This window comes from Mustela lutreola, chromosome 9, assembly GCF_030435805.1.
Source record: "Mustela lutreola isolate mMusLut2 chromosome 9, mMusLut2.pri, whole genome shotgun sequence".
Lineage (NCBI taxonomy): Eukaryota > Metazoa > Chordata > Mammalia > Carnivora > Mustelidae > Mustela > Mustela lutreola.
Genome location: NC_081298.1, coordinates 95,668,643 through 95,680,770, shown reverse-complemented (window position 1 = coordinate 95,680,770; position 12,128 = coordinate 95,668,643). Strand labels below are relative to the sequence as shown.

Below are 12,128 nucleotides of genomic sequence, written 5' to 3'. Positions count from 1 at the left end.
TGACAAGGGTATGTTTGGAGATCAATCCCTTCTATGAGAGATGATCTTCTCAAACCAAGTTCTACCCTGAGGAGGAACCCAAATGGAACCAAAAGGAGGAAGGAAGGCACCCTTCAAGTCAATTCTATCAGCCACTCATGGTTACTGATTAGGAATGAAGGGATGTCTCAGAAGAGCCCACACATCCATAAGGTGCCATTGATTACACAGCACTCCAGCTCCTGTCTGAACAACACAGGGTAAGAACAAACAACACGAATCTCTGTGTGCTGTACAGTCATGCTCATCTCTCAGTTCCACCTCCACCCGGCCCATGTGTGCCTCTGCACATCCGCCCGCCTCTGCTCTTCCCACACTTCAGTGCATAAATGCCTTCCCCTGCTCTTCCTGGCCTGTGTCTGAATCCCTTCCCCCTACCAAGCCTAAGGCCCCACCTCTTCCATGAAGTTTAGAATGTCTCTAGCACACACGGAATTCCCACCACACTGGGCAATTGAATCAAACAGTATCTATTAACTGCTTAGGACATGTTTATAGCCTTTAAGTGTTTTGATTGCTTCTTGGGTCTTAATTTTGGTTTCTTAACAGGATCTGGCTGACTCTTTGGTGTTGGGACCTAGGAATCTACATTTATAAGTATGCCTCAAGAACACATACTTCTATTTGAGGCTGCTATCCAGAGCAATCTGATCAAAATCAACAGAGGTGGTTTTTTAAAAAAATATATGGGTTCTAAAACCACATACCAGAGTACTGACTAAAAGCCTACAGGCTTGTCATGAAGAACCTAAAAGATTGACAGGAATTACAAATTGGTTCAGTTTATATATTATCAGATGCCTGCCTGCTCTGAGTAGCCCCTACTTTAAAATATTTGGCACAAACAGGCAAAATTTAGATTGTAGGTTGCCGATTAAAACTAAAACATGGTCCCTGCCTACCAGCCAAAAAGTTGGTTTGGTTTTTTTTTAAATTTTATTTATTTGACACAGAGAAAGAGACAGTGAGAGAGGGAACAAGCAGGGGGAGCGGGAGAGGGAGAAGCAGGCTTCCCGCCGAGCAGGGAGCCCGACGTGGGGCTTGACCCCAGGACCCTGGGATCATGACCCAAGCCGAAGGCAGACACTTAAACACTGAGCACCCAGGCGCCCCTAAAATGTTATTTTAATTAACAGGGAAAGATTAAGGCAATTGAGATTGCTGAGATTGAATGACTGTTAGAATTACACTTTTTAAAAGTTAAAAACAATCTAAGAAACTACTGCAGATCAAAAAAGAAGGGCCCTGAGGGTTAGGGAGTGCCAGCTTCACCTCTGAGATCAGACACTTATTGTTCATCTAAGGGCAGTCAGGACTCTGAGAAACCGACTCACGCCTTTTAAACACACAAAACCCGGAATGCCAACAAATTTGATGTAATGGGAAATACACAGATCCAATTACTGGAACAATTACACCAGGGCAATACTCCTTCCCTGCACCCCACTGCCCATTCAAAATCTTCTGGAAAGCCAGTTTAGTAATCAGAAGCCAGTTTCAGCAAAGAATGACAGTAAATGATGGTGGCAGGTCCTAAGAGCTCAGAGAGCCTGGGTCATTTGCCATAGGGCAGTATTTCTTAAGCTGTTCCAAAGGAACTCAGCTGTGCCAAGCACCAGCCACAAATATGGAATAATTTTAAAAGATAATTCAAAGTTATATATTCATATTAAAATCACACACGGCCTAACAGTTTTTAGTGCTATAATACCTGAGCATAGGTTTTTTCTTCCTGCTTGAGTTTTGACTGTTGTTGTGTTTTTTAAAAGATTTATTTATCTACTTATTTGAAGCAGGGAGGAGCAGAGGGAAAGGGAGAGAGAGAATCTCAAGCTGACTCCCCACTGAATGTGGAGCCCAATACAGGGCTCAGTCTAACAACCCTGAAATCATGACCTGAGCCAAAATCAAGAGTCACACACTTAACTATCTGAGCCACTGAGGCGCCCATTTTTTTGTTTTGCTTTTGATGATTTTATTTATTTATTTGACAGAGAGAGAGCACAAGCGGGGGTGGGGGGGAGTGGCAAAAGGGAGAGGGAGAAGCAGACTCCCCACTGAGCAGGGAGCCTGATGTGAGGCTCGATCCCAGGATCCTGGTTTCATGACCCAAGCTGAAGGCAGATGCTTAACTGACTGGGCCACTCAGCCATGACCCTGTTCTGTTTTTTAAGACATATGTTTTAGAGTGTTCCCAGGGGCTTCCTAAGAGTGGTGTCTGCTTCTTTCCTGCTACACTGGCTTCCTCCTAAGGAACAGAACACTCATGTCCACTGGACTTGATGGACTTTGGTGGACTCATGTCCACCAAAAGCCACTCCTCTTTATACAACACTGGGCAAACAAGACAAAGCCCTTCCTTTGTCTGGTTTCTGTGCAAAACACCAGGCTCTTATGATATCATTATTACCATTTAGTTAGATCCCAGGTTCACTGTTATCTCTGAATATACTTTTTAATATCATGAGATCTGGGAGGTATCAGATCTCAGAATCAAACCTTCCTTTCAGACCTTAGCTATTACTGAACTTTATTATGTGTGCCACGACTTGGAAAAGGGTAGGAAGTACTTTCCTAGGGTATATTAGTTCAACATGTTGATTTTTATTAGTACCAGGGCTGTCATTCCACAAGCTGCATCAAAGAATTCTGTTGCTAATTTCCATCCTTTGCTAAGTCATGACTGTTTTCCCTCCACAAATTCTTCTACAAACGATGATACCTGCAATTGCTATATTCTGCTAAAATCTAGCAATTAGATAGTATTTGATGGAACAGCCCAAAGAATGTATTACTTTCAATGTAATACGGTTGTATTTTGAGAAAGCCTCTCAAACATACCCCTAGGCATGTTCCTCTCCTGAACAAAATTTAAAATACGGGCAAAAATCCAATTCTGAAACCTTGTACCAAAAAGCAAACTAAGGCAGTAAATATACAACTATCTTAAACAAAAAAAGTCTTCCAAAAACATTTAAAGCCTGTATTTCAGGCACCACATTTGATGCTGTATCCATCCACTCACTCACTCACTGACTAGGTACTGTAACTACAGTGATGAACTAGGCGGAGACCCTACCTTCAAAGAGCTTATACTCCACCTGCAAAACAAAGTACCCAGGATCAGAAAGGCTGTGAGCCCAAAAGCATTCTGGGCAAACTTAACAAAAATCACTCTACAGACTTAAAAAGAAACTTAATACCCTTTTTGCTCTGATTCCTCTTATTGTCTTACCCATGGGAACTATGCTTAACAACAGCATACAGTCCAGGCCCCTCTTGTTCAGCATGAGACCCCCCACTGACCTGGAACCCCCTCCCCACCCCCACTTTGCCCACTGCGTGATTCATCATTTCACTGTCCCCTTCTCAGGGAAGCCTTCCGGAACTCTCTCCAGCTCCACCTCACCCGGGAGGCAGAGCGAACCACTGCCTGCTCTGACTTTACCAAGGAATTACTTTATAATTACTTGCGACCTGTCACTCTCCCCACTTGCTTTCTGAAGACACACACTGACTTGTTCCCTCTGCATCCTGCGTATCTAACCAGAGAGCAGGAATGGAGATGGGTGGAATGAGGTGAAATCTCGGAAACAATATAGACTCCAAACAAGACTCCAGTATACAACATTTAGAATAGGCCTTTTTTCCCCTCGAATTCTTTGCCCAATTGTTTATACGCAATAAAAGCAACAGATGCACATTAGTGACGTTAGAACATACGGAACATGCTATTAGAAAAGCTCTTTCCTCTGCTTTATGTACAAGTCTCTAGACTGTAACAGTGAGAAAGTTCTTCTTTTTCGGTTGGGTCTTTGAAAATCAAAGTGAGAATGGTCTGAGATGACTCACTGCCAGTATCTCATACAGCAATCCTTTCTTCGCCTGAGGTCTATAATTATAAAGTAACTGGTCTGGGGAGGCAATAATACTCACTGTAGCCATGAATACACTTAGAAGATGGACTAAGTGTTTTAGTTCTTAGATCTTAAGGGATTCTGGGCACCAAACTTTTGATTTTCAATCACACTTGGCATACAGTTTCCTAACACATACTGGGCACCACTGGGTGCTACTTCACTGACCCTTTTCCTTCCGTGTTGTGGTCTCAGAGGATCAGATCAACAGAACTTGGGGCAGCACGAGAACAAGAAAAGCCCCTCTAGACATATCTAACTTCAGTCAGGACAGGGGTTTACCTTCCCGTTTTCAGGTGTCCTGGAGGGGTACTGATTTGTTTGGGGACACCACCTGTGATTAGAGAACAAGATCACTCCTGACTTGATTGTAAAGCAGTTTAAAATATTCGTTCCGTGGGCACCAGTGACTAACTTCCACATGGTATCAGCACAAGAGCCAGGCATCTGGCAAACACTGAAAGAATACAATGGGTCAGGCAGGGGCTTAGGTGCTGGTGATGCAAAGATGAGCAAGACCCAAGTGGCCAACCCGGGGAAGGTGTTGAGTGTGCAAATAATCCCCACAGAACTCAAGTGCTGCAGCTGCTGTGGGTACAAAATGTTATGAGAGCACACAGAGGAGGCAGTGACTAATTCTGCCTGAGGACAGTCATCACGGTGTGTGGGGTGATGGACAGCAGTAGGAGGTAAAACGAGACACAGCCAGCTTAGGGGCCCCCAGTCCACTTGCCATTAGTCACACTTCCCTTGGGCAAGTGCACGCACTTCCAAGGCTCCAACAACCACCCCCACAATCCACAACTTCCATTATCTGAAATCTTGGTCCCATCTCTCGATCTCAGGCACATGTCCTAATCTACCTCTGAACATCTATCTCTATGTCTTACCTCCCCAGACCACTTCCTTTATTTCCATCCTCAGTTTTCCATGTCCAAACTACAATCTCACTGTCTTCCTCTATGCCTCTATCCCTCACCTCCCAGTGGCCACCTAGTCCTGTCAATCCCACTTCCAAAATCCCTCTCAAAACACCATTCTTCTCTGTCCTTCCATTCCCTCTGTCCAGGCCTGCATTTTCCCCACCCTCTCAACTACTACGACAGCCAAATTCTATTCCTGCTCATTCACGCCACATGATGGATGCACGGCACTATGGGTACTGCAGCAAACAAGATGTACAAAGAAAGTGCATGCTTTCTGTTCATCCCCTCTGGCTAATTTCTTTTGTAAAATGAATTTGACCTAGGCACACGCCAGCCTCAAGTCTTCAGTAGCCCCTCACAACCTACACAACAAACTCCTGGCACAGCCTGCTGCAGAGGCTGTTCAGCATCTGGCAAGTCTACCCTTCCGGCCACTCATCCTGCCCTCCAGGCACACTCCTGTTCTTAAAACTGCATGTCTCTTCAGGCTTTGCCTTGACAAATGTGACTTCCTGTACCTGGAGCATTCCTGCCTCATCTCCCCCTTGGGAATTCCTACCCCAGGGATTCTGAGGTCCTATGCCCAAACAATCATGGCACTCATCACATGGTACAGGAATTATGTTGAGAAGTCCTCCACCTGGCTGTGAGCTCCTTAAAGGACAGGAACTGTACCACATGGGAGTCTACCTTCATAGCAGGTACTCAATAAGTCCTGATCTGAGTGAAAGCAAGGAAGAAGTAGACCCATTTAGAAAGGTTAAGAGCAAAGGTCAGGAAAATTGGGAGAGGGAGCTCAAACTTTGCCTGATGGTCTGTCCAAGTACTTATTGTGTGAAGTACTTTGGTACTCTCTGTTCTCTCAGAACAGAGCTTCCTTTAGAGGCATGCTTCCTAACGGACATCTTTAACACCATGAGGCAGGGAGCAGGACCCTCCCTTCTCAGTCTTTTTGAGGTTTCTGATTTGGCTGGAGAAACACAAAAAACAGATGTGATGATTATTCTCACTTTAAATTCAGGACCACTAAGTCCAAGTGGATCCTTAATGCTAACTGGCAGCTCTACATTTCTCTTGCTCACTCACTAGACTAATTCATGTCTTTTCTCTCTCTTCACACTCATGTTGCTTAGTTGAGCCTTCCTCCTATTTCGCTGAGAAAACAGCCAAAAGACCTTCCCCAAGTTCCCACCACGCCTACTCAAGTCATACTCATTTCTGTTGCCATTCACAGTTACTAGGGAGAGAGAGCGCTCCTAACTTAAGCCAACCTCTCTCCGCTTCAGCAATAGATTCCACTCCTTCCTGCTTACTAAAATCACTCCAGTAATTATATTCTATCTCCTGCTTCACCAATTCCCCCCCCAACTAGACCATTTCCACTAGCTTACAAACATGACCTAATTCCTTTTACAAAAAGAGAAATCTGAAACCCCCACAAACCCTCCCCATTTCAGCTACCACCCCATACCTCCCCTTTCTAGGAAAACTTCCAGTTGTCTTAATCCACTATCTCCAGTTCCTCACCTCCCATTTTCCCTGACCCTACCCTGATCAGACATTTCATCCTTACAGGCCCTAAAAACTGTTCTTCTCAAGTTCACCAAAAAGCTCTGTTACTTAAACAGCATTACACAGTTGAACATTCCCACCCCTGAACACCTTCTTCATTTGGCTTCCAAGATACCATTCTCTTTTGGGTTTGCTCTGAGCTCAGTAGTCATTCCTTCTCAGTCTCTTTTGCCTCGTTCCTTCCCCAACTTCTTGAACATTTGGGTGCCCCATAGCTTAGTCCTTTCCATCAACACACAAGGTCTCCTGGCTTCAAATACTATCTAGATTTATACCTACAATGCAGGGAGACTCTGAACTCCAGACTTAAACATCCAACTGTCTCTTCAACATGTCTACTTAGATATCTAATAAGCACATAAAAACCTAATATGCCTAAAGATAGACCCCTGCAACCATCGGCCGACCCAGTCTGTTCTTCCCATGTTTCTCCATTTAAGAACATTTGGAACTCCCGTTCTTTGAGTTGTTCAGGCCAAAATGATGTCTTGATCTCACATTCCACACATCTGACATCAAACCCAGTCTGCCTTAAAATGTAACTGGAATCCAATTTGCCTCTTTGCAGTACTGTTACCACCCTGCTCCAATTCATGGCAACTCATCATTGCAGTAACCTTCCGACACCTTCGACTTTCAACATATCAGCCACAGTCATCTTTTCATAATTTAAATCCACCATGGACTAAAGGCCTAGACAATTCAGCTATTCCCTACCTTCTCACCTCACGTCCTTCCATTCTCCCCCTTGCTCACTCTGCTCCAACCACAATAGCTTTCCTCCTGTTCCCTGAACACACTGTCCGCCTTATGGCCTTTTGCACTCAGTCTTTCCTCTGCCTCGGAGATTCTTCTCCTGGTTACCTACATGGTTTCATTCCCTCATTTTCTTCTGGTTTTTGTTCCAATGTCACCCTCTCAGTAAGGCTTGTCATGACTACCGTATCTAAAACTGCCATCTCCCTCAATTGCTCATCCTTGAGTTTTCTCCATCACATTCATTACTACCTAATACACTGTTTACTTAATTTATATTGTTTATTATTTATCGCTACTAGAGTCCCGAGAGAGCAGAGATTTTTTATTTGTTCCGTTTGGTGCTGTATCCTCAGGGCCAAGAACAGTGCCAGCATACAGAAGTTACTCAAACGGTTATTTGTTGAATGAATAAAATGAGAAATTCTCAATTTGCTGCTAGAATGTCTTCAAAACTCAACACCTGCTAATCTTCTTAGGGCTCAGCATCTTAGCTATTAGAAGCATCAAGTCAGAATTTAGTAACAGTGAACTGAAGTGTTTAGCTTTCATCTCGTTTTATGATTATTTTTTATTTAAGATACTGGGTCTCTACGTGTTTTAAGTTTAAAAAGTGACTTTCTTCCAAGAAAAACGTTAAGAAATTATATGGGACTAGAAAAGAGACACGGTAAAATTAGTGTAAGTGGTACTGAACGAATTTTAGGAACTCTTAGGGTAGGTCTGCCAGAGAAAATGCAGCACACCAGTTAAATTTTAACTGTAGATAAGTAGTAATTTTTTTTTCTAGTGTATGTCCCCAGTACTGCGTAGGACATACACTAAAACAGTATTCGTTATCTGAAATCCTATTTTAAATGAGCACACCCCCACCTCCACTAAATCTGGTAACCCTATCTTAGGCGAACTAAGAAATTACACCCTGCTTCTTGTCGCATCCATTTCTATCAGAACAAGCTGGTAGAATTCTTGTCCTATCTACAAACTCCGTGGCAGTGAAAGAGTACTGAGGCCTGACATCCTAAAAATCAAAGAAGCAAAGGCCTCTCTAGGAGGGGAAAGGCCCCGTGGCATCAGACTGCGGGTAAGGGGGGTCTGGGCCCAGCTCCCTTGCTCAGCTTCTCAGGCTAGCAGCCACTTTCCGGCCCTTACCAATATTTCCTTCGATGGAGAGCCTTCGAGGCCCGCATTCCGCGTGCAAGCCCCTGGAGGGGCACACGCCACGGACTGCGCTCCGAACCATGGAGCTGGAAGGTGCTCGCAACAGCCTTCGAAAGAGCCGGCCCGCAGTCATTCCACCCACCACTTGCGCAGCTACCACTTCCGCCGCGAGCATTTCCGCCCTCGGTACAGCCGTTCCAGCGCTCGGGCGCGCCTATGACGTCAGGAGATCGCCGGGCAAGAAGTGGTAGAGCAGGCTGGGGGTGGGGCCAAAGGGGCGGCTCTGTTCTCGCGAAGTTTGTGCAGGAGCGAAGCTAGGTGGAAAGACCTCCGGTGCCGGGTGGGGTGCGGGAGAATTAGTAATTGCATCTGGCGGCTTAGCTGCTCGGTGTTTGCCGAACAGGTAACGTGGTAAAAGAGACATAAACTCACCAATCTCATCACCTTTGTATTTTGTGTAACTTTACGATAAGTCATAGCTAAAGACAAATCAAAGTAACTGTAATTGCAAACGAGGCTTTTCCAGGTGTCTGTTGTCTGCCTTTTATTCGAATATGGGTAGCAACTGGACTATTTCGAGTAGGAAAATGACACAATCTGTACACAAATTACACAATGTAATTTGTGTACACAATGTACACAAATTAACTTTCCCGCTCACCATGACGAGCAATACAATGTTGGCACATTATCGAATTAATCAAATTAGTTCGGTACATTCCACCTCCCAGTTTGTCTTTTTGAATGAATAAATAAGCGTTCGCCCGGTCGATTTGCATAGTAGCCCAAAATCCCATTAGGCTGAAGTGGGTGGAGGCTCAGGGTCTGAGTGGAACTCGTTTAAAACGGATAGATTAGGTATTCTGTGGGCGTGAACAACGGCGGGGGTGAGGAGCCGGGCTGGCTTGGGGCGGTGGGGATTCCGAATGGGATTTGTCTCTAAGGCTGAGCAGAACCCGGGTAGAGACTCGCAGCTGTTTAAAACTGGAGTCCTGCGGTGGGTGGAGAGCTGTGCTCAGAGGAGAGGCAGGGACGGTTCTGAACTGTTGCCCCCAGGTGAGGCTCTGACTAGCTTTGTCCTGCCACACCCCATTGTCGTAATGACCTCAGAACCAACGCTTGATGAAATGTCAGAGGGTATTTCCACCTCCCACCGCTGAAACCAGAAGAGTCAAAGCAAGAGTCCAACAGTTAAACCGGCCTTCAGGCAGCACTCTTAGAGGTGGGAGGTTTTAGGAAACCGGGAGGTAATCGCAAGGGGTTGGGGAGGGGTCCGTGGCTGGGACACCAGTCTTGCATAAAAAGTACAAGACTTTCTTATTCTTCTTCTTTTTTTTTTTTTTAATATTTTATTTATTTATTTATTTATTTGACAGAGAAAGTTCACAAGTAGGCAGAGAGGCAGGCAGAGAGAGGAGGAAGCAGGCTCCCTGCTGAGCAGAGAGCCCGATGCGGGACTCAATTCCAGGACCCTGAGATCATGACCCAAGCCGGAGGCAGCGGCCCAACCCACTGAGCCACCCAGGCGCCCCAAGACTTTCTTCTTATACTGATGTTTATATGGGATGGTTGAAATGATGTTCATATATTAAACACATTTTAAAAATATGTTATATGTTATAGATTTATTTAGGATAACCTGGATGGAGCACCAATGGATAGTGGAACAGTTAAAATCTGTCCCATCCTCTGCTCCCACTGTCACAGCCACCTCCATGTCAAAATACTGCCTACATTTCTTATTATGTAAACTCAGACTTGGAAAATATTCATCCAAAAAAGTTTGAGAAAGGCTCTTGGCACTGGGAAAGCCTCTCTGCCTTTTCTGCCATCAGGGACATTTAAGGAGTAGTTAAGGGTGTGGGCTCCTGAGAGCTGGCAATGAGGGTTCAGAAATACAACCCACAAGCAGCACTAACCTCCTGTCACACAGCTACCATCCAATGTGCTTTCCATAATCAGTAATGGCTGCCTTCAGCTTGACACTAGGTTCCCGGAACATTACTGCTGTTTATCTTAAATTGACTCTCTGGTGTACTTCCTCTCTCCTCAGACCACTGTAATGCACACTATCAGCATATGACCTGACTTCCAATGATGACTTCAAGGGCAGCATTTCTTTTTTTCTTTCTTTCTTTTTTTTTTTTTTAAGATTTTATTTATTTACTTAGAGAGAGAGAGAATGAGAGGGGGAGAAGCAGACTCCCAGTGGAGCTGGGAGCCCGATGTGGGACTCCATCCCGGGACTCCAAGATCATGACCTGAGCCAAAGGCAGTCACTTAACAAACTGAGCCACCCAGGTGTGCCAAGGACAGCACTTCTTGAAGTGGGGCAAGACTGGGTGGGGGCAGGGTGAGGAACAACAGGTCAGCCTCCTCACCTTCCCCCACATGGAGACTCTGATGCATCCCTCTACAGTAGGGATTTGTTAGTGCTCCACATTTCCTCCCATCCTGTGTGCGTGCATGTGTGTGTGTGTGTGTGTGTGTGTGGCTGCCCTCTGGCCTCCTCCCCATGCTTTCTCTCCCAACAGCCAGTGCCGGCAGCTCTTCTTTGCAAGACTGCCTTTTGGCCTCCTGGAGCCTTTTCTCAGTCCCTGTGGAAAGCCTGGGACTTTACCTTCCCTCAGAGTACACCTTCCCCAATTACTGATAGGCCAGGGCAAAAGCCCAGTTGCATCCAGTCAAGCTTTTACACCAGAGCTGCCTGGGAACCAAGGTAAGCCATCTTCTGTGGAACTCTGTCTGAGAGGTTCCCTGCTGGGCTTCCTCTCCATTCTTGTCCTGCGTCTCCTACTCTGCTCACTGCTTTCCCCAGCAAGCACTTTGTTAAATCACTTGCCTGCATATCCTCACTTCAGGGTCTGCTTTTGGGAAAACTGTCTTAGACATAAGTCCACTAGGGAGGTTTTTTGTTTGTTTGTTTGTTTTTTAATATTTTATTTATTTATTTGACAGAGAGAGATCACAAGTAGGCAGAGAAGCAGGCAGAGAGAGAGAGGAGGAAGCAGGCTCCCTGCTGAGCAGAGAGCCGGACGCAGGACTCGATCCCAGGACCCTGAGATCATGACCCGAGCCGAAGGCAGCGGCTTAACCCACTGAGCCACCTAGGTGCCCCACTAGGGAGTTTTGTAAAACATGCTTCTCCAGCCCTCCTCGGAGGGCAAGTGCAGGGATGGCAGAAGAAGCTTGTTTTGATGTTGAGGTCTGTGTACTTCCACTGTTTCCAAATAGATGTGTCTGGGAAGGTTCACAGCCAAGTGGGATCTCCTCAGGAGTATCAAGGATGGGACGTGAGTAGGTAGAGATAGTGAAGGTACACCAAGCAAAAGTGGGAATCTAGTTCTGCTATTAACTAGCTGGGTTGAACACATTAACTCATAAACTAGCTATAAAATGTGAATGGTACTAGTACCTGCTAATAGGGTTATGGTGAGAAAGTCCATGGAAAGCTCTTAACCTAGGGCCTTGCATAGTATAAGCACTCAACCAATGCTATTATTATTACCCTTGTTCTTTTTTAAAAATTTATTTATTTGACAGAGAGAGATCACAAGTGGGCAGAGAGGCATGGAAAAGAGAGAGGGGGAAGCAAGTTCCCCACTGAGCAGAGAGCCCGATGTGGGGCTCGATCCCAGGATCCTGAGATCATGACCTGAGCCAAAGGCAAAGGCTTTAACCCACTGAGCCACCCAGGTGCCCCTACCCTTTGTTTTCTTGTCGTACTTTATGGGTGCTTCTATTTCACCTCAAATCA

General features: G+C 45.4%; 1 protein-coding gene across 2 annotated transcripts in view; it reads right to left on the bottom strand.

The window, feature by feature from the left end:
* Positions 1 to 8,582, bottom strand: part of DGUOK (deoxyguanosine kinase) — a 28,711-nt gene extending 20,129 nt beyond the window's left edge. The window contains exon 1 of one of the 2 annotated variants that reach the window (XM_059188083.1): positions 8,363 to 8,582. In XM_059188083.1, coding sequence (XP_059044066.1) covers positions 8,363 to 8,546 — 184 coding nt within the window. In that variant the 5' untranslated portion in view covers positions 8,547 to 8,582. The remainder of the gene's footprint in view (positions 1 to 8,362) is intronic. The other variant, XM_059188084.1, reaches the window with a different exon arrangement.
* Between the last annotated feature and the right edge of the window lie 3,546 nt (positions 8,583 to 12,128).